Genomic DNA, 22,861 nt, shown 5'->3' on the forward strand with positions numbered 1-22,861 from the left:
ATAAGCTGTGTTGATAGTACCATATCATTTCAAACTTGCTAGTCAAATCTTTTTTTTTTTTTTTTTTTTTTGCTAACTAGTTAATTATTTAGAAATGTCCATAAACAAATGGAAAAAGTTAATTTTATTGTCTGTTGATTCTATTTGATTAAGTCTGTTTCTAACACAAAAGAGACCATCCTTATAGCTAATCCTAGGCTACAGTTTTTGTGTCATGTATCTTTATCTCCACTAAAACTACAGTCTGTTCTAACTTGAAGTGCATTTAAACAAAATAGCATGATTTACCTTAAGTGCTGATAGGGAATCGTGCTTCTGAATACAGTATTCACTGGTGTTGGATTATTATTATTTTTAAATAAACACATACCATCTGTAGCACACGTGCAGATGGGCTTTTTTTCAGGTGAGTGATTAATTTGGTCTGCATAGGGCATTCCTTATATCTCTAGTTGTGAAACCCTATTGACTGTGTTATGTCAGCATTTTTTGTTATTTTGTAGGTGTGGTTCAAACAAATATAGTAATGAATCAAATGTATCACACATGCTAATTTTATTTTATTGTAGTATTTGTACAGAGGAGTTGGGCAAAGCAGTTAAAACATTAAAAAGCACAGCCAAGCATGGAAAAGGCTAGGTTAAGTTTGAAACTACTGTTAACATTTATTTATTTATTTATTTATTTATTTATTTATTTAACGAATATCGTAACATGTTGTGAAACAGTACAACTTGTGGTTCACTTTTTATCATCATGACAGCTACCATACGGCCGCTTCTGTGGTAAACTAAACCGTTGTTACGCATTTTGTTAAATATTTTTTTCCTGTGGTCATCAAATGCGTACTTAAAATCAAGACAGTAAGACAGTGTGAGTGGTGCTAGTCTATTTTAAAATGTATTGGAAGTTGAATCATCAACATCAGGGAATTTGGCGGCGTGGAGAAATTGGGCCCCTTTTGGGGGGTGGAGTGGGAGACGGGGAGGAGGAAAGAAGGATTTTGGGAGATTTTCTTTGTCCTCTCCTGGATTTAGGACCCCGACTGAGGGACTGGGAGGGTTATATGGTCCAAACTCAAACGGGTTAAAGGGGAGTCCTTTTGTGGTGGGACAGTAAATAAAGTCGAGTGCTGGATAACATTAGGAGGAATTAGCTACAAAGTTAGCAGCAAAATAGTTATCATTTCATTTCATTTTAAAGGTAAGAACATATTTTATTTATTTTACGTGGGCCCTGTCTGAATTCGAGTATGCTTTTTTATTATCCCATGTTAATATTTGGTTGGTGGATATATTTTCGCGCTTTTGGTGAGGTGCAGAAGTTGCTCTTAATAACAAGAAAGGTGAATAAACAAGAAAAATTACCGAACTCTTGCTGCAGTGGCTGGAGACCACTGTGTAGTGAGGGGTAAGGGAAATATTTAACTTCACCTTTTCAACTTCAGAAAAACGTGATTTTATATAAGCTGTTTGAAATAATCATGAATTAACATGTTGGGACATTTGAGTACCCATGTGTTTGGTCTTATTTTGTTTTTTTGGTACCAATTTTCTACACATAGTCTGAACTGGTAACCTGAAAAGAAACGTTATTTTTTGAGGAATTGTTTTGCGTTATTTAATGTGAAAAATAGCGCAAATACAGGTCTGGGGTATTTTAGTGGGAAATCACGTTTTATTTTTTTCGTCGAAACAAAATAGATGGTTTAGTTTTTCTTTCGTGTTTTTGTTATACCCAAAGTAACATGACATAAGAGGAGTTGGTAACGCTTTATATTGCGTGGCATATCTTAATATTAAAGATAAGCAATTGCATATTAATAATGTTAAATTAATATTTAATAGATATGCAATTCCATATTACATTTACGTTAAATTATTCCTTGTTACTTTCCATTAACATTTAAGTCCGATTAACTATTTTCAATAAGGACATGTAAACAATGAGAAATTATTACATATTTCCAATGGTAACAAAACGTAAATGGACGTGATATGGAATTACATTTTCAATCGACATTTGGTTAACATTTAGCAAGAAACGAGCTATTGCATATTTATTAAGCATTAATTTAATATGCAATTGCATCTCTATTGAATATCTATTTAATATTAATTTATGCCACGCAATATAAAGCGTGATTAAGAAGTTTGTTAGAAAACGTTGTATTAGAACTTGAGTATTAAATTGCTGTTTTGCGAAACTCGTTTTGATATGGTACTACAGACGTTGAGTGTAATTAAAAACAATGTTATGTGCTATATTATTCACCATCAGAGTATTTTTTTGTAGAAGAAAATATAGATCAGTTAATGGATGATTGTTGCTGACGGGTCTGCGTACAATGGCAAGAATGGACACATTGCTTGCAGTCTGTAGCCTATTTTTTCATTAGCCTACCTTTTTAAAACCTGCTGTTTTTAAACTCTCAACACCTAATCTGCTACTTTTACATCAGAATACGTAAATCATTTTTATTGTGGGTTACTTTTTATTACTTTTTTTATATATATACATTTCTTCCTTATTTTCAATGCAGGTACTCGCTAGGAGTGATTGCGGACAAATTTGGGTTTAATTGGAAACCGGTGATTTCTATAAAAGTGAGTTATATATACACAAATGATTTTAACACGTTGTGAATAGCATAGCAGCGATATTTAAGTGTAGCTTTTTTAAACTTTTTGAATACATCATTTGTTAGCGTACCAACCGTTATATTGGTCGGTTAAACCTACTTGTCCTTTCTGAAACTAGTTAAGGTTGTAATGGTTCTTCTCAATCTAGAATCAAATAAAGCCACTTGTTTCTGATGGGAATAAAAACTGCGTTAATCCATGTAAACGTGTGTTGTACACTCTGTATCCAAACTTCACACGTAATTCCAAACATTTTGAGATTGATAGTCTTGCAAATATTCCCAGACACTGATTCACTCTGATATAGGAGTATACTCGCACATCGGCACGGATCTGCTTAAATGCTTTTGTTAAATGGCCTGTATAGTGATAATGGCATGTTAATCGGACAAGAGATGTAGAGACCACCAAATTGCCATAACCATCTAAAATAAACACCTTTTTTAAAAAGATGAAACTTTTGGCCAGACATCAACAGATGAATCGTATACTCATGCTCTGTTCCACTTGTTTCCATATCCTAGGGCAGATCTCAAAATATATCTTCAGGCACAACCAACAGAGGCTAATAATCCATGCCTTTAGTTTTAACTGTACCTGTGACAACCTCCATTAAACAGCTGTTTTGAAAGTTACTGTAATTACTGCTACATAATCCCTCTGTCTGGGATGTGTATTCCATGTTTTACATATGTTAAGCTTTATCTAGAGAGCTGTTAATCAATTGAGATTCCGTTCTTTAGTTATTGGGTGTAAGTGAATGGAGCATGTTTGTATTTCCCTTGAGTTTTTGCATGTGCATACAGGAATGTCAAATGACGCAGTGAGGCGTTTGAACTTGGGCTGCTGTTTGATTTGAGCCATGTGGAGTTAAGGTATGGGCTCCTTTTTATTATTGGTTTAGATACTAGAGTGGTACAGCAAGGAAGCCAGTCAATGTTTTGATATGGGGTGGACAAATTAGATTGAAATGGGGAATGTGTGTGTTTTCTTTTTCTTAAGAATGATTAACATCCTGTAAAGTGAAACATTTGCAGCCCTACAGCGCATTAGCTAGTGCTCAATAAAATAGTCATTAAGTGTCCAGGGAGGGTCCTCACATACCAAAACTGCTTTGAATCTAGCTACTGTAGTGTGCATTTTTGGGGGGGGATGAGTTTGGCAGTGCGATGTGTCTGAGTGGCTTTCTTCTAGGCCTGTTTTAGAGTGCTCATCAATCCGGATCTACAAGGTTTGGACCAAAACATTTAAATGCCATCTATTACGCTGAACCATCTGGAGCAGCCAGGAAGGCAATGAAGTGACTTGACCAGTCAGCAAGGTGTTTACATTGTTGGAGGGAATTTATTTATTTATTAGCAGATGCCCTTATCTAGCTATATTCCTCTACAGCTATGGCCAGAAGTTTTGCATTGCCTAGAATTTTTGGATTGAGACCATTTAAAAAAAAAAAAAAAAAAAAAAAAAAAAAAAAAAGTTTAGATCTTTTAACATTGCATGATCAAAGAAACTACAAAATGATATTGCAAAAGTCTACCAGATGGTAGTAGAGTATTTCATGTTGGATTTCAAAAGTTCACATTATTCAATGTCAGTTTTTTTGTAAGCATATGGAAAACAAAGTATGTTAATGTAATATCATTCTGTAGGTTTCATTTGACTTCAAAAAATCAGTTAATTCTGTAAGGTGTTGCCAAATGTTTGGCCGTAGCTGTAGACCCCCCCTCCAATTCGTTCATGGCCTGCCCCCGCATCAACCCTGCCTTTCAGAATTTGATTTGGCGGCAAGCAGGTTCTCAATTCTCTAACTGAACATTTGGACAGTTGTGATTCTCCTCCCCTCCCCCAACCCCTCCTTTTCCCCCCTTTTTTTTCTTGTCCTCAGCTGTCTATCAGCCCACTCTTGGTAAATGGCTGCTCCTGCTTCCTGCCAAATGTTCATATTTCTTTCCCCACTCGGTTTCTTCCTTCCTGTTTCTGTCTGTTTGCATGTCCATCCTTTGATAAGGACCATGGTGTCTGTTCATCACTCAGGCTCTTTTTAATGTCTTTCATTGCTCCAGTACCCACTCATCTCCTCCAACTTGCTCTGAGCATACTGTTTCTGGAGAGCCCAAATAATTGTTAATACTTTATATTTAAAAAAAAAATACATATACTCATGTGGCAGGGCAGAAGAAAAGCCTTGCACACAATTAGACGGGGCAGGGCAAAGCTCTGCTTATAAATATGTATTGGTGGTTTAAATGTATTTCGGGGGGTTAAATACGAGTGTCTTTGTTTATTTGGCAGCATGGATGGGGGTTAAAGCCCCATCCACTAAACTTGTGTGGAATGTCCCCATCTCCGGATTGATAAATGTATTGTTAATTCGGAGATGGTCACATGTATAAAAACTCTGCAGCTTTTGCTGGTTATGGTGGAGGTATGTGAGAGCGAGACACGAAACAAAGTAAAAAGATAATTGCTAGGTGTGCTGGAAGCACCAACACGGTACTTGTTTATTTGGTGTCAGTGATTTTGTTTTGTTTGAACTTCTAGTTTTGTTCTGTGAGCAGTGTTTTTGTTAACCCTTTTTACTTGTTTCAATAAAAACGGCTCACAAATATTCTGCATCAGTGCCACATCCTCTCCGTCATACTGTTAGACAAAATATTGGGAACTGTGGCTAGCTCATGTTGCACTGATCAATTAACTTACAATATTCAGTAATTTGATTGGGAACTCTCTCGTACTTTATTTCTGAGGGTGTGGTACGATTTCAGTCACCCTATAGTGTATTTAAAATGTTGTGTGCTTTTTTATTTTTAGGCTTTAATATATCTTTGTAATGTTTTCCTGTTAACTGCACAACAAAGATGATTCTCCTTACAGCTGGTGAAACTACTAGAAGCTGTTGCACTTTTGGGAGCTGTCTAGCTAAACAAATATTGTATTTGTTCTATAGAAAGTGCTCATAAGAAATTGAAGGACATGGTTGTTTTTTTTCTTGTGTGTGGCACCTCAATCGTGACCTGAACACTTCCTGTCGTTCAGTTGTCCGCCTCTAGAACAAACTGAATTGTCTGAACTAGTTTGCTGTAGCACAAAACCCTTTTACACAATTCTTTTAATCTTTGTTTTTATTTGCACAGGGCATTTTTAAACTACATGTAAACCATTCTTTCTTATTTTATTCCTACAATAAAAGCTTGTAGTCCTTGGCAACACAACTTGAAGAGGGAGGTGGGGTGATGATGGTCAAAAGCTCCGTTTTGATCTCCATTCCCTTTTGAATTCACTGATTTTTAGATAATGTGCAAAACCAAATAATGAAACATGGGTGTGTTCTGGAAAACAAGCCTCTAATTCCCACGTGTGTCTGGTTTTAACGCCTGCCTGGACTTGTGCAGTCGTTTTGTAATAAGTCCTCCAAACTCTCCTCACTTCTGATGAGAAGGATTTGAGCCAAGGCCTCATGCATCTTAAAGACTTGAACTGTGTGAACTAAGAATTGGATAAAACTATTGTAACAAGAGCCCTTAATGCAGATGCCTATGTATACTATCGTAGAGAGATGCTGTTAGCTTTTAAGTACTGTACCACTTTTGAACCTTCTTGAGTAAGCTGTTGTCCCTGAGTTGCTAGTGTAGGAGGCACAATTAATCTGTAGCATTGTGTTCTGCTTGATAAATGTAATTACAATGTCTCCATTACCCCCCTCCCTCCCCCAGCACAGTAAATGCATTTCTTAGAAGGAGGGTTTTGTGGTAGGATAACTTCCAGATTTTGTTAATCCTGTTTTACAGAGCACATTATTTTACTTTGCTGTGTAAGCTCTGCCGGATCTTAACATGATGCTATATCCTTTCCCCATCTGACACGTTCAAATTTAACAAACCTGTTTTCCTCCCTATTGCCTCTGTTTCAGTCATATGCTCATCCCAACCCAGTGTTTCCTGGACTAGATGTGACAACAAGCTTTAACATTTGGATTTGAATTCCCTTAAATCCAGGACTCTTTTACATCTCCTTTTAAATGCCTTTTATTAACTGTCAAACAAAATATAGGGGATCTAAATGGGGCATTTGTGGTTCTGTGAACAGCAATGCTGACCAGTGTTGATATCAGCCAGGTAATGCTAATTTTATTGGATAAGTATACCAGTCGGCATTGTTTCCAATAAATTAGTACAATGTTGTGCTATAAAACTGGTGCTTGTCGAAGGGGATCAGTAAGACCCTACTTCATCAAGGGCTGTCATGTACTCCTTTAGCCTTCTTGGTGGGCCTGCAGAAGTCCCTCTCTGGTCGATAGTGACCGTTTATATGAATGATACTGTAAGCTGTGTGTATGAATATAGCCAATGGACCACCCCTTATGGATAATCTTGTGTGGACACCATCTTGTGTTGGTTGGTAAAGTGGCTATAGGTTTGAAATGGTTATATTTGATTGTGGACTGCAGATTATGCTGGCTACAGTGCCCATTTTATCATTTTTTTTAGTGGAAAGACTCCTGAGTCATGATGGCTTTTTGTACAGGGAGTTAAATGCAAAACTTTTGCTGGTAAGTGGCTTTGTCCTGAGGCCAGACTTTAGGTTTATTATCTAGTTGGAGGCCTATAGCAAAAATCCGGAGTAAAGGACTAAAAATCCGAAATAAAGGACTAAATCCAATACATTTTTTACACTAAAAAAATTAAGCCAAAAGCAGTTGCAGCTGAAGTTTCTACTGGCCAGTGTTGCCATGATCAGATGTGGTATTTACCCATCATATAAATTGTTACCACCTGTAAGGTATACTGTGTAAACCCTGTGCTCCAAAGGGGGGTACTTTCAGTAATGCAACATGTAATGTAAGGAGTATTTTTTTCTTATGGCTGTGAACCACACTATTAAAGTTGGACTTCAATTACCTGTCTGTTTTTGGTCATGTATTATAATCCATACAACATATACCTACAGTATCGCGTTACACAATGAATCCTGTTGCGTCTGCAGCCTGTTCTGTGACTAGTCCTCTGTGAGAGCAGTTCTTTTTTTCTTCGTCATTTTAATGACCAGTTCAAAGTCAAAGTTCTCTTTTGAATTTGTACTTGAATACATGTTGTCTTCCCCTCCAGATGTATACAATCTATAATAGACACAATACTGTGGATAAAGGCAGCTAGCTTGTACGCCCTGTGAATGTATTTAGTTATACTGTTCTCTCAGCAATGGAGCCCTTCTGTGAGAAATGGTGTCCATGTTGAGAAGGTAATTAGCAACAGGTCCCAATCTGTTGCCCATTTGGTGCCACCACCCTTTTTAAGCTTCACTATAGTGAATGGTGTTGCCATGGCAGCATTGCAAAAGTGGCCAGCTTTCTTAAGTTTGCCCTGTAGTTGTTATTTTTTTATTTGAAAGGTGTGTTAACTTATTTTGTTTAGGTGATTGAACCTGCTGTATATTGTTCGTTAGCACTTCCTAAAATGTGTGTTCCCACACCCCACTATATATTTCCTGTCAATTCGTTTTTAAAGTACTATATTCTGCTGTTAATACTGACTACAGAAGCTTGTTACAGCTTGCCTCAGATCTGTGGCTTACACAAAAATGTGCATGGTTACTGGAATTGCAGTATTTCTAGGTTGGCAGTTGGCTGTTCATTAAGTCTTTGGTTACAGTATGAGGAACATCCTTTTAGGAACTTAAAGGAAACTACACAAATAGCAGCTTTTCCCCTGCAGTTTGTAGTTTCAAAAGCAATTGGAATGTAGAAATTTTGCCTTGTCATCTTGCCAGCGTTGCATGAAAGAACTTGAAAAAGCTTTGACTTGTGAGTCACCTGGATTCACCCAATAAGGGGGAAAAGTGTCTTACTGTAATTATCATTACCACTTGCAGGGGGGTCAGGTGCTGCGACTCCCTTTTGACATACATACATCTTATGTTCTCGGCACATTGGCAGTCAAGTGAGACAGAATTACCGTTCTCGCTATCTGCCACAGAACCGCTTTGTGGAGTAGCTGTAAACTCTGGCAGCATAATCGGGTACGTTGGAAATTAACAAATTGTAGGTAAGGCACAAGATCAATTTCTCATAGTGTAATTAACAAGATCATTTTATATTTGTAATTAGTAAGCTCAAAGTAATTGGTAGCACAGGAGTATACAAATGTGTTCCTTTTGCACAACTTGAAATGGGATTCCTTGAGTTTCTTTGTCAAATTGTTCTCCTAATTTGCTTGTCACTCAAGTTTGATTTTGATTAGTGTCTGTAATTAAAGTGTCTTGCTAATCCAGTAACTGTAGCTTCCTACAGTATTGTAAGGATTACTTTGCACTGAAATGTGTGTGGTTTATTTATTTTTTTAATCCAATAATATATTCTACTTGATGTCATGTATGTTTAAGTGACAGTCTAGTGCAGGGGGGTGGAGTTTTTGAAAACTTCTTGTCCAAAGGACAAAATGTTAGAAACGTCTAGAAGAATTGCTTGTAGGATTTTTGCTTTTATTTAACAGTGACCACAATCAATCAATTGGTGATTTTTTTTTTTTTTAGTAACCTTGTTTGCTTCATGAGATTAGGATGCAGTGGCAGCATTATTACTAACACTAGGCTTGCATGGCGCTTTCATTTTTTTTTCTTTATTCTGCTGTTTTTTTTCCCCCTGAAACCAAAGTGTAAAAGACTGAGACATGGTTAAAACAACGCTGAGCATTTCATTGAATTACTTGCTGTTATTATACAGCACAGAAAAAAAGTAAAATAACACAGCTGCCTTAGTTTCAGGAATAACAGCAAGTCATTAAAAATGAAATGTTCAATGTTGTACCGCTACATTTTAAATGTTTCTTCCGACAAAATAGTAGGTGTCCTAGCCATGCAACCAATTGAATCATTTTGAAGATCTTCTCTTGGGTTATACTGCCATCCAGTGGCATGGTAATAGCGTTTTTTAAAAATCAATCCTTTACCTTTTTTTAAACTAGCTAGTGTCATTTCTAGCTAGTGTCTTTCAGCTCAAATTAACACAATTTGTTTGGGTGGTGGGAGGAGACAGTTTAACAATGAGTTGAGTTAAATTGTGGTGGTGGTTGAGGTGACCTAACAGGGTGGTCCCAGCTGTGCTTTTCTCTGTAGGGGTGCCATGTTTCTGCTTCCTGAAATTTTGGTAACTAAAAACAGATGAATATCCCTGAAGTGGTTATGGTCAGGATGAAGTGCCCCCCCCCCCCCCCATTGGCACAATGGTAGCTTTTGTCTAGCAGGCTTGTTTGGGGTACTGGCAAGTAAATGCTGTGAGCAGGTCAGAAGTCATTGATGTGAATGAAAAGCCTTATTTAGGAGGCAGGAAGGCTTGGGCTGAGCAGGCTGTTTCAGGCCAGAGGATCATTTTTCCTTTCCTGTTAAGTGACAAAGCCCTTTCACAAATCCAGTGCCCCAAGGGCTCTAAACCGTACAGTAGGCCAGCTTTCCATAAGGTGATTTGGGTTCAAGAGCTTTGTTGTACTGGAAGTGATGTAAGGGATTTAAAGTAGGATGTACTGTATAGTATCAGTTTTTTGTCCAGCCACTTAATAATATAATGTGTTATTTCTAAGCAATAGCTTCCCTATTTTAAGGGTCATAGGTATTTGTGACTACTGTTACTCTACTCCTAGTTCTATCCATCTAGGACAACTAATCCTTGAGACTTCACCCTGTTCTAGGGTCTCTATGTGTATCATGGTTCTGATATACTTTTGTATGATGTGTAGTCAGATACAATGATGATACAATGGTTTGGGTAAGGGTACTTGTCATACCATCTAAAATAGCATCCATCATTGAAGAAACATTTGGTGGACTAAAGTAGCTATGGTGCTGTTGGTCATATATTGCAATAAAATGTGAGAGCTCTGTCACAGTGTGTTATATAATGCCTCTTTTCCACTGTATAACCGCGCCGGGGACATACTGAGCCCACACTGTGCGGTTATGGGGAGCCTGGATTGTTTCACGGACGTTGAGCGCAATGAAAGACGGTTAATTGTTATTAACTCGGTTTGCCAAAAGATGCACAAACAAATGGTGTTCATAAATGACTGACAGATGCAACATAATGATGAAAATCCTTAACCCTACCCCTGGCTCGGCTTGGCTCTTCCGACAGATTCAGATGTCTTGAGGCCGGAGTTTCACGGTTTGGTTCTCGATTTGGCTCGCCAAATAGCCAGTGGAGAACCACCCATGCCCGTACCGTACCAAGCACTCGCTGGTCGGATGTCCCAGTGGAGAAGGGGTATTGGTGTCGCCTATAGGATAACAAATGGTCATTGGGGTCAATTGTGGGGTTAGGAGTGACATTAGATTGGACAATCATTTAATATTAAACCTATAAATGGGGCAAAGCATGAGGGTACACAGTTAATTGGGGTGCCAATGAGCACAATAACACATTACTGTACACTGCTAAATTTTCTTACTTTCTATTGTAGTGCTGAGAGCCCCCCTGCAGCAGTGACACCATGAGTTGGAGCTTCTTGACACGGTTGCTGGAGGAGATCCATAACCACTCAACCTTTGTGGGGAAGATCTGGTTTACCATCCTTATCATCTTCCGCATCGTACTGACGGCTGTCGGAGGGGAGTCCATCTACTATGATGAACAGAGCAAGTTTGTCTGCAATACGCAGCAGCCTGGTTGCGAGAACGTCTGCTATGATGCATTTGCCCCCCTTTCCCACGTGCGTTTCTGGATCTTCCAGATAATCTTGATCTCTACGCCCTCCATCATGTATCTGGGCTTTGCCATGCATAAAATTGCGAGGAGTGCTGATGAGGATTATAATCCAAAGAGCAAGAAAAGGATGCCAATGGTCCAGAGAGGGGCGAACAGGGATTACGAGGAAGCCGAGGATAACGGTGAAGAAGATCCCATGATCTTTGAGGACATTGAGCCGGAAAAGGAGGAAAAGGTGGAAAAGAAACAGAAGCAACAGCATGACGGGAGACGGAGGATTAAGCAGGATGGTCTGATGAAGATGTATGTTCTGCAGCTGCTGACTCGCTCAGTCTTTGAGGTGGGCTTCCTCTTTGGCCAGTACATCCTATATGGCTTTGAGGTGGTGCCTTCCTACGTCTGTAGTCGTAGCCCGTGTCCCCACACTGTGGATTGCTTTGTCTCGAGACCCACAGAAAAGACCATCTTCCTTCTCATCATGTATGTGGTGAGTGCTCTTTGTCTTGTTATGGATATCCTTGAAATGTTTCATCTGGGCATTGGTGGCATTCGGGATTTCCTCGGCAAGAAACCAAAGAACCCAGCGATTAACATGGATACAAAGTCTCCAATTTCTAGGTGCCGGCCTTCGGCTCCACCAGGTTATCACACGGCCCTCAAGAAGGACACCAAGGGCAAGATGTCAAATGGTATCAAGCAAGGATACAGGGATAACCTGGCCGACTCTGGCAGGGACTCCTTCGGGGATGAGCCTTCCTCCAGGGAGTTGGAGAATCTGCGACGGCACCTGAAGATGGCCCAAGAGCACCTAGACCTGGCTTTCCAGATGGACACCAACAGCCCATCACGCAGCAGCAGCCCAGAGTCCAACGGCACTGCAGTTGAGCAGAACCGACTTAACTTTGCGCAGGAGAAGGAGGGAGGTGCTTGTGGAAAAGGAGGCGAGTTAAGAACTTCACTGTAGTTTATTGGCTTTTATCCATGAAGCCATGCATATGCTCCTCCCTCGAATGTATTTATCATATTGGCTCAGTATAGGACTGTTGTGTACCAGCAAGAGGAGCCTTGCATTTCCTTGAAATGGAGTAAAGCAGAATCAATGTGATTTGTTCTGAGTATAAGAATATCTCTGGTTTTACTAGTAACTTCACAGATTGCCTTTTTTCAGTAACAGTGTTTCCAAAGGTGAATGGCTGGCTAATTTTTGTGTCCTTACTAACTTTTATTTATTTTGTTTGCAGGAATTGGAGCCTGATCTGTTCAATACTGGAATGCTGCATGTGAGCATTGCTTCATGCAGTCAATGGAACTGACTACAGAAAATCAGTAACTGGAATTACAGTGATAGACTTGACATAGGAACCTTTTGCATATGCAGACATGTTTATGGGGGTTGAAATTGTCTTTAATCAGTGTTGCTTAGACCAGTAGAGGAAACTGTCAAGAGTTGATGGGGCAGGACCCCCCTCCCCACATGCACACCCACGTTTTATTTGTTGTGGGCATAATAATTCAAGCTGGAATTAGTGCTTCAATAGATTTGCCACATTTCTTGATCTGGCCCATTTAAGTTTGTGTTAGAAATGTTGTGCTGAACACTGTTATGGGTCACAAGCCATTTAATGTCTTTGTTTACATTCTCAAGTCATTCCAAAAAAACCCCAAATAATCGGTGTGCCAATAATAAAGGCAGCTCTGGCTTATATTTTTATAAAAGCAGTTATGTAAAAGTGATGTTAACCGCAATGCACAAAATCCCTTGGCTTCTGTTCGATCAAACCCGGCCCATGATACTCTGTAGCATGGTTAGGTGAGAGTTTCTGTTTATCAAGCAATTTTGCTGTGCAAGGTTTTTTTTTTTTAAATCCAGATATAAACTTGAGTAGGGAGAGATGCACTTGGATTTCCAGGTAACAAGTTTTGCAACTGCAAACTTATTACCTTGCTCCAGAAGAGCAAAAAAATAGGCTGCACAGTATACCAAATGCTTGTTTTCCCAACCCACGTGCTGTGAGAGTACAGAAGCCTTTATGATGCCTTGTCCAAATTTCAGAAACCTGGGAAAATCTGTGTTTTTTTTTTGTTTGTTTTGTTTTTGTTTCCCACTATTTACTTTGTTAGTCCTGTTGCTTTTATAATCATGCTAGTGACATATTTGTTTGTAAGACTGTAATGTTCTGTTAACTTGAATGCTGATTTATCTATAAAGACTTCTCGGTACTGGCTTTTTTTCTCCTCCATGTATTCAATGATCTGTTAAGATTTACTGTGGAACTTGCCACCTGTGCTGTAAAATGTGTACTTCTAGACCTCTTCTTTCTGTGACTTATTTTTAAACTGCAATTTCTCAGGATAATCCAACTGGGAGTCTCTCGAGTCTTGTTACGATTCCAGTTATTTGGAACCAAAAGCAGAACATGTATTAGTTTCAACAAGACCTAAAAATTGTGCATTTATTTTGCAGATGAATTTATAACCCCCTTTACATAGTTCAAAGCTGAGGTTTTTAAATAAACATGATGCAATACTTCTGTGCTTTTTTTTTCCATTGCTTCTTTCACAGTACTTATGCTTTGTTTTTCAACCCTTCTGGGTTCAAGTTAGGTTTGCATGTGTGTTTGGTAAATATTACTTGTTGGCAGTTCCAATTTTTGTATGTGTGTGTGTGTGTATATATATATATATATATATATATAGTGTGTGTGTGTATATATATATATATATATATAATATAGTGTGCATTACTTGCATTCCATTATTTCAGGAGTCTCATTAAGTGTTAATCATTCAGCTGTGTGTGTGGTCTTTTGATGCTCAATTGTTTAATATCTCTGGGACCAAACTACTGCACTCGGAAGCATTTATACTTGCATTATTTATACCTTAATTCAAAAGTGTAAACTATTCCACACATCGCCGAGATCAGTGTGTTTCCACTGTCAAGTTTTAAGGGTAATACACGCTTGGCTTTCAAGTGTAAAGCTTTGCTAAAGAAAACTTGCACTGGACAGTGATTTAGAGAGATCCCAAAACACAGTTTTTTTTGCAAACCTGGTTATATAGGACTTGTATTCAGGCAGGAAAACAAATCTATTCTTTCCTTTTGTGTTTTCATAAATTTGCAGAAAGAGAATTCTTCCATTTTAATGCCTAAACAAATTATTATTTCCTTAATGAAGGAATCTGACGGAACTAAGACTGCTATATGACTCGTATGATATAGTATTTTTTTCTACATTATTCTTGTATTTCAGAATTTAATGAAAAAATAAGTGTTTGCACTTCAGTGTTTTTGAATTGTCTCTTTATTTAATCTACTCTGTCAAGGAGTGCTACTCCTCAAGGACTCCACAACATTTGAATTCAAGACATCTTTTAGAAGAGTAGCTTTGAGAAATATTTGCCAACATCTAAACAATACTTGATTCACCAGAATAAGCCAGAGCTGGATTTTTACAGCAATAAGCAATCACTCTGGATTACATCAAACAATAAAAATAGATGGTTGATTCCATCCTGGGTGATTTTGCCAGTGCCCAAAATGCTGTACCACAATCCACCTGTGGCTTATCCTGGTGGGTACAGGCTGATCAGATCTGAGGGGTCTGCTTAAGTAAGTTCTATGTTCTTAAAGAAATGCTAGCCATGGCTTTACTGTGTCTTGCCTCCTATAGGCACTAGTTACTTTATAACTGGTTTCAGTTTATATGTAGCTTTGTGTTTGTTATTTGTATATCCTAAATTAACACGATGAACCGAAAGATTCTGTTCACAAAGTAAAAGGGAGGCCAGTGATGACAAAGGAGGTAAGATTTTCTTTTTTTGGGGGGGGGGGGGGGGGGAGGGAGCAGTTTAAGCTGTATAGCATGTTAGCTATGTGAGTGACATCATTTTATGTTCAGTAGTTGAAGCACTACAACAAATCTTAGCTAATGGTTACTGTAAATTAGACACACTTTAGTAGAATGATTTGTGGAAAAGTTTTATTTTAAAATGAGCTGCATGGGTCAGGTTAAGTTTAACAAATGACTGCCTGCATAATAAAACAAAACCACACCTTGAGTGGTATAATAAACCAATCTGATCATTTAAATAAACACAGTGGCCTTGATCCATGCTGGGTGTTTTTTTTGACTTTGCATGAAAAAAGAATACACTATTGTACCCACTGTCTTAAATATTGAGACTGGTGAGCAAATTATTGCAGTCAGATTTATAGTATTGTATATTTGTTTTAATGCATGTGCTTGTTAACATCCATTACATGTACAGAGACATTGTCCTCATTTTATTCTTGCTAGAAGAATATATTTAAAAACAAACATCAATACAGAATGAAATCAAAGTGGTTTTTTTTTGGGGGGGGGGGGGGGGGACGAACGACATTGATTTGTGAATACGGAAAAATCTAATCACACTTGAAAATTACAGCCGTGTCAAGCACTGTAACCCTCAATGGGTGTTGAGATAAGCAATAAAAGAAGAAAGGAAAGAAGTTGCAGGCTGCTAATTTGAGTCCAGATAAGTATAGTTTATTGAAGATAAAAGTTCTGAGTTACAAAGTTACAACCAGGAATCTTAATGGTAAATGGTATCTTCTCTCCAAGCATGGATCACAGCAATACAAAGAAGATTTCAGTATTTTCAGTTTAAATGCAGTCTTTCAGTGACATCAAGATTGTTCTTTAAACCAATCAGAAAAAGACACAATGTCTTTGAAATCTCTACTGTGGGAACTAAATGTTGGTCAGAAGTTATTTCCCTTTAACACCTACAGCAGGACACAAGTGTTGTAAAAAAAAAAAAACATAAAGCCAGAGTTCCTAGAGTTAAGCTTCTATTCTGCAATTCTGGAGGAGGTGGAGATCAAAGGTACTTTACAAGCAGGGCATCTCCCCATTTGTCCTCCTTTCCCACAATTAACCAGAAATTGTCCCAATACTGAATTCATTCTGTGGACTAAATTCTAAAGCCTTTTCTAATTCTTAATCAGTTAATTTCTCTCTAAATAAAATGTTCCAACACAGCTTACAATGAACTTCGAAGATAGCAACTGTAGCACTGAAAAGGGATTCTTTTTGTATTTATTCAATACATGTAGGAGGCTGTGTGGTCCAGCGGTTAAAGAAACTGGCTTGTAACGAGAAGATCCCCGGTTCAAATCCCACCTCAGCCACTGACTCATTGTGTGACCCTGAGCAAGTCACTTAACCTCCTTGTGCTCCGTCTTTCGGGTGAGACGTAGTTGTAAGTTACTCTGCAGCTGATGCATAGTTCACACACCCTAGTCTCTAAGTTGCCTTGGATAAAGGTGTCTGCTAAATAAACAAACATTTGACAGCTATGTTTTGTATTCTAGATCTGATGTGTAGATTTAAGCCTGTTTTGTGACCATTTGACTTCAAACACACAGTTAATATGGTATACAGAAGTACTAATTCTGCATGGCAAAGAAAATGTGGTACTTGGTTGACATTTAATGGCCATAATGAAATATCATGTATTGTTTTAGAATCACTTTGTAAACCAATTGTTTGTCATTACACTCTGACATTTTAAAATGTAGCAGTCAAAGGGTTTTCAAACATGTGTCCAAGTACAGCTGATACTCTACAGCAGAGAACTCCAACTCTGGTCCTGGAGAGCCCCAATCCTGCAAGTTTTCTAGGTGTCTTTGCATCAGCAATGGCTAAGTGCAACACATGTTTAAACTGGACTAATTAAGGCAATAAGTAAGAGACCTGCTGAAATGAAAACCAGAAGACCCAGTAGCTCTCCCCTACAGTGCCCCTGCAACACACTGCCCCTTGTGGTGTTAAAGCATACCTCATGGAACAAACACAGTTTTTGTTTCCTCCACAGGAGGCAGTGTTACAGTGGCCTGCTGATTGGTGTGTCAGCTGTCCTTGGAGAGAAGACATGTTTGTGAGCCCCTCATTGGATGCTTTTTAACTTTTTTTGGGATGTGAATAAAACAGTGTCAAACCAGATTTTAAACAATAAAAATTGCGTTGGTTAGGATAACTAATTTCAGCCCGGTACCAAATTGTTTGTTCTGAAGCTAATATATTGAAGGGAAATGGATTAAACATAGGTGCAGTATTTAATACTTTAATATATTTATTTAAAAGCTACCCCAAAATCAAATACATGTCAAAGCCATGTTATGTTGGTGTTTCTGAACATGCAGTTTTCAGTCATTCTAACTCTTTAATGCACCCAGTCTTCTGTTATGATCTACAACTATGGCCAAAAGTTTTGCATCACTCTAGCATGAACTAATTTTGCTTCTTAAAGTCAAATGAAACCTGCTGAATAATGTTGTGTTAATGTGTTAACATACTGAATTGCATACTGTTTTGTAGTTTTCCATATACTTAACGAGAAACTGACAAATTGAAAAATGTGACATTTTGAAATCGAACTTGAATTACTGTACTACTATTATAGCTTCCATTAGACTTTTGCGATATCAGTTTGTGGTTTCACATGATGCTAAATAAAAATTGTTCATTAGTGATTTTATTTTTTGTTTGTTTAGGTCTTAGTGATGCAAAACGTGTCCATAGCTGTAAAATCTGACATTTGGGTAAAATACATGATTGAACTTTATTTATAGTAATAATGGGCATTAGAATGTCAGGCATGACATGTCAATAGATTTTCTACATAATGTAAAGGTAGTCCCAGATCAGTGATGGCACCGAAAGCTGCTAAATACAGGAGCACTCCTCTGCAATCATATTGGGAAGTGTTTCATACTTGAAAGAATATCCACTGTCGGAGGTTGTACGAAATTTAAGAGACTTCATGGTACCTGGCACGGGAGCGCAGCACTGCTTGATCCCAAGGAAGGTGGTCATTCGTTCCGTGTTGGAGCAATTCCCATGGCAGTAGTGGAACGTGAATGCCCTTGGGTGGACAATCCAGTTGTCCCAGCCCAGTTCCTCAAAGGAGATATTGAGCTCCATGCGGTGGCAGTCGTTGTATATGGGCTGCTCTTGGGATGGCCTTTGCAGGAGGTCAATGGCAGAAGGAGACCATGGAACAGAGGACCTCCTTGATCGCTCTGGGTTTTTTGGTTGCGTGTGGAACTGAAGAAAGGGGGTCTTGTCGGGCTCAGAGTGGCAGCCGCAATTCAGACAACGCACCTGGAGAACGAAAGGCCCCTCTGACAGAAGGGGATGGATATGCCTCTTGATATGGTAGACGGACCACCCATCTGCAGATCTCTCTTCTGGGTGTTTTGCTGCCTCTTCTAACTGCTGGTGAGAGGTGAGAATGAAGACTGGGGCCGATGTGTTTCCTTCCTGCAGTTCTGTCACGTTCACTCCAGAGTAGAACCAGAAGTGAGCCAAGGTGACTATGTGCTCCAGCGTGTATCCAGAGGGCTGAAAGTAGTAGGTAAAGTGGCCAGCTCCCTCTGCTGGGGAGAGGTCAGAACTGAAAACACAGGTGGAATCTGAGGAAAGAAAAGATACAGGTCAGGATTGTTTTGTGCAGAGGGGGGTGCGTGTGTGTCCTGTGCTGTAGTTCACATCGCAAAAAAACCCAAAAAACTATTCAATAGCTATTTTTTAGTTCTTTATTTTCTGAACATCTTATTTTTCAGACTTTCATTTTTAATTGGATACATACTTTTTTGTCCTGTACTGCAGATTAACTCAAGAAGCTGGTAATGTGCACCAGCGGGAGTTGCATGTTTCAGATAGGATCCTAACACAGTACCTACTACACTGACTGAATCTATCGTTGTTGCAGAAATTGGACATGCATACATTTTTCCATTTTGTTCTTATCCTTTTTAAAATGATTTTTAAACAACAAACTGTATGGCACAATATGAGGAGCAGCAAGACAGTTTTTGGGTTTGTCTCAGAAAATACAGCTCTATCATCTTATGCTGATCTTTCAAACCTGTTACCTGAATTTGTTGAAAAAACAGAATGAATTTGGGAAATTGTAACAGATTGCTTTCATGCTACTATGTGTTTAATAATACCATCTTCACACTATGTTATAGCCTAAGAAGAAAAAATATTGAAGAAATGTAAAACAATGGACCTTGTGTATTCCAAATGGTGGCTTATTATACGGAGAAGGTCTTAAAGGAATCCCTTTTAAAGCTGATACTTTCAACATAGCCTTAGAAGGAAACCCCCCTTCTTGGATAAATGTAACTCAATTCCCTAAAGAACACACAGCTCAACACTGCAAATGTTGGCACTAGCCTGTTGCATTTATATACCATGAGGTTAAAATGTCTTCTCTGGCATACCAGGTTCAAACAAAGTTTTAAGTAATGCACTTGCAGGTGAAAAAGCTTGATTTTTATATGAAGACCCCATACCTGCTACCTGTATGTTGTAAGACCAAGGAGACATTCTTAACTTTATAAAATTTGAGTTTGGTTCAATTTTTACAGGCTGCAGGGGTAGCTATACCCTGTTCACGCAACTAATGCATGGTTTCAATGTGTGCACATTATGTAGATAAGGAGATTCTTAGCCAAGTGAGTAATTATATGTGAAACTTACAGGGGTGGTTTCACGGATCCTGATTGACACTAATTTTGGACTGCCTTATCCAAGTTATAATTAAGAAGTCCAAGATTTGGGTTAATTAGTCTGTGAAATCTTAGGGTAGGGTATCCCATATTTATCCACCTTTAATGCATTAGTATGGGTTGATTTCCTTTTAAAGTTGACCAAAACTGACTGACTTATTTAAATATACCCCAAATTGTTCCCAAAATAATTCACAATTGCCACAGGTTAATATCCCTAGTTCTGTAGCTAAGGTACTGTAAAAACAGTAAACTGTAATTCTAAAATTGAAGAAAAACAAACATTTTAACAATTTAGACAGCATACACAAATTGGTGTTAAATGTTATATTGTGCAGTTTTAAACTACTGCATAATCTGTCTGAGTATTGCATTACTGTGCTATGTCCTTGTATTATTCGCCAGATTGAGGGCGCAGATAGCAGGTTTACACATTTAGTAAAGCCACTGAAAACTCATTTTCAGAGTTACGGACATCTCAGACTTACAAACAACCTCCATTCCTAAGGTGTTTGTAACTGAGGTTCTACTGTATAACTATAGTATACTACTGCAGCAAAAAACAGTTCATCTTAATATGGAGAAGGCAAGTTTTGTATTCTATACAATGGAGCTATTGTACTGTATACAATGTATATTAAAACTTAGGGTCTCAAAAGCAGTTGAGTATACTGACCGGTGCTGGGGAACAGGATGACCTGTGAGGTGTCCAGCTGAGATCTTCTCCTCTCTGTCCACGCTGCCCTGCCCAGTCGAGTTGAGGCTCTGTGCTGGTTAAGCCCCAGTCTGTGTCTTGACTGGTGGTGGGACCGTGCACTGGGTGGCTCCTCCAGTGCCAATCTCTCCAGCAGTCGCTGTTTGAACCACCCTAGTACAACACTTGTGTGTGGGTCCTCATTGTTGGGTCCGCAGGCTTGGGTCCACAGTGGAACACAGAGAGCCACAAGCAGCAATGGGGCAGGTAGGAGCATTGTGAATAAGCTGAGCTTCTCAACGGATAACCAAGCTTCAGAAGTATTGAGGGTGATAGTCTTCCTGGTAATCAATAAACTCAATTCAGTCTTATTTCATTTGAGGGCTCTTTAATAATTCTTCTAGCAATGCAAGTTGACATTGAATCGTTGTTTTAATCAAATATGGTAGCTCGATAGATCTTTTTTTATTAGCTCTGATGTTCTGGGTTGAATCGTTGCTTTACTGTGACTTCTGGTTTACAAGGCTCTCAGAAGCTGTGTTGATTTTCCAGTTAATTAATATGTCCTGTTATCACTGCAGGCTTGTTTTGACCATGCCCCCTCCCAATATTCACATGGAGTTTGGGTGCTGCCCACACCTTCTTGGTGACACAGCTGTCTCGGCTGTATGAATACTATCTGAAGCAATTTGTTTCTTTAATGATCTGTAGAATGTTTCAATTTTTCAGGGGTTTTTTTTTGTTTTGTTTTTTTAAGTCCAGTGAAAAAAATGGTCTGCCCTGGTGTTCTTTTATAACAATATGTCCAAGATTAAATTGGTTTCATTCAAGCACTCTTTTCAGGATTACTTTTTTTTGTAATCAAAAGTGGATTCTTTTACGGGACTAGGTTTGCTGTAAAGTAGATTATCGGTGGATGCAAAAAATAATTTAACACAATTGTCAGTCTGCATCCTATGTTGGCTACTTGTGCAATTTTGCTAAGGTCATTTTTCCCACTTAGCATCCATTTTTTAAAATTGTGTAAGCACCATCTTTGAACAATATCTTTTAATATAACCTCATCCCATAATGCTAAAAACAATACTGAAGTTGTTTAAAGATGGTGCTTGCATTAAAATGGATACATAATAGGAACAAGTACCCAATTTACACCCTATATACATTTTACATGCTCCATAAATACAGAATGTATTGTTGCAATATCATTTTAATCTCCTAAAGAACACGGTGGGGTATGAAATTAAAGGAAGGAAATGCCAGTTATGTACTCCATGAAACCCACATCACAAACATAATTAATGCATAACCATATCTATATAATAAAAGCCTCTACATCAAGGAGCAAATTGCCTTAACAACTTCAATTTCAATGCTTACTATCAGAACAGCACGAAAGAATGTCAGAATGTGTAATGTGCCATAGTTAGAGCTGTATTCAAAGCCAAATACCTGGATTAACAGCTTGGTAAGTAGAAACTGATGTGAAAGATGGCTAGGCTGGGAATTTTTAAATCCACTACATCAGAAAGCTTTAGGAGTCACTTCAAAGGGACTTAGTTAAGAAGGTAATGTAGGTGGAGTTAACAGAAGTTCATACCAGTAATCTGGCAAAATACAGTAAGCATAAAAAACATGTGTTTATGTAATAAATATGGTTGATTGTAATAGTACCAGGTATTGCTTTGATTGCTGTTCTAATAAAAACATTTTAAATGTAGAGTACTGTACATAAACATAAGAAAGCGTTGATACACATCGCCGTGTTGTGAAGTCATATTAACCACAGTGTGCCACAACAGCCATAGAGATTGACTCCTCTGATGTTCTGACGATGACACTGTAATAATACATGAATAAACATACTGGACTGCACATTTTAAACAGCACTTCAAAATGTGATCACGTTGGAACAAAAATGTCTTAACGAATGGAAATGCATAGTATTTGTAAGACGTCATTTGAAATTGTCCTGTGCCATACATACATATTCACTGTACTAAGGGACAATTGCGTTTAAAGTAAATGTAATCAACAATATAGTTCCATAAAAACTCTCTGCCATCCACATCCCTTCATTACATAGGGTTCAGATGTGCAGTTTTGAAAGAAACATGTATTTTCATTTTAATCCGGTACCATCTCATAATACACTAGGTTAAATGAATTTCTTTTTACAAGCCATGCTGCCATGTGCTTCTTTCAAAGATGCACATTTTGAGATCGTTGTAGCTAATGGAAATTTACAATGGCTATGGAATTATTTT

The 22,861-nt window shown here is 38.3% G+C and overlaps 2 protein-coding genes across 6 annotated transcripts; one reads left to right on the plus strand and one right to left on the minus strand.

Moving 5' to 3' along the window:
* Positions 1-929: 929 nt before the first annotated feature.
* Positions 930-13,861, plus strand: LOC117426394 (gap junction gamma-1 protein-like). 5 transcript variants are annotated; one of them, XM_034043916.3, is made up of 3 exons: positions 930-1,203; positions 11,090-12,275; positions 12,576-13,861. In XM_034043916.3, the coding sequence occupies exons 2-3, from the start codon at positions 11,120-11,122 to the stop codon at positions 12,587-12,589; spliced, it is 1,170 nt and encodes a 389-aa protein (XP_033899807.1). In that variant the 5' UTR covers positions 930-1,203; positions 11,090-11,119; the 3' UTR covers positions 12,590-13,861. The 5 variants fall into 5 exon arrangements, with proteins under 5 accessions (XP_033899807.1, XP_058889461.1, XP_033899810.1 ...); XM_059033478.1 differs by lacking the exon at positions 930-1,203 and adding an exon at positions 1,393-1,410; XM_034043919.3 differs by lacking the exon at positions 930-1,203 and adding an exon at positions 8,640-8,657.
* A 3,282-nt stretch (positions 13,862-17,143) lies between these two features.
* Positions 17,144-21,224, minus strand: LOC117426725 (inhibin alpha chain-like). Its single transcript, XM_034044634.2, has 2 exons — positions 20,577-21,224; positions 17,144-18,796 (listed from the first exon to the last, which is right to left on the minus strand). Exons 1-2 carry the CDS (start codon positions 20,869-20,871, stop codon positions 18,048-18,050), a joined length of 1,044 nt encoding a protein of 347 aa, XP_033900525.1. The 5' UTR covers positions 20,872-21,224; the 3' UTR covers positions 17,144-18,047.
* Positions 21,225-22,861: the final 1,637 nt, after the last annotated feature.

This window comes from Acipenser ruthenus, chromosome 11, assembly GCF_902713425.1.
Source record: "Acipenser ruthenus chromosome 11, fAciRut3.2 maternal haplotype, whole genome shotgun sequence".
Lineage (NCBI taxonomy): Eukaryota > Metazoa > Chordata > Actinopteri > Acipenseriformes > Acipenseridae > Acipenser > Acipenser ruthenus.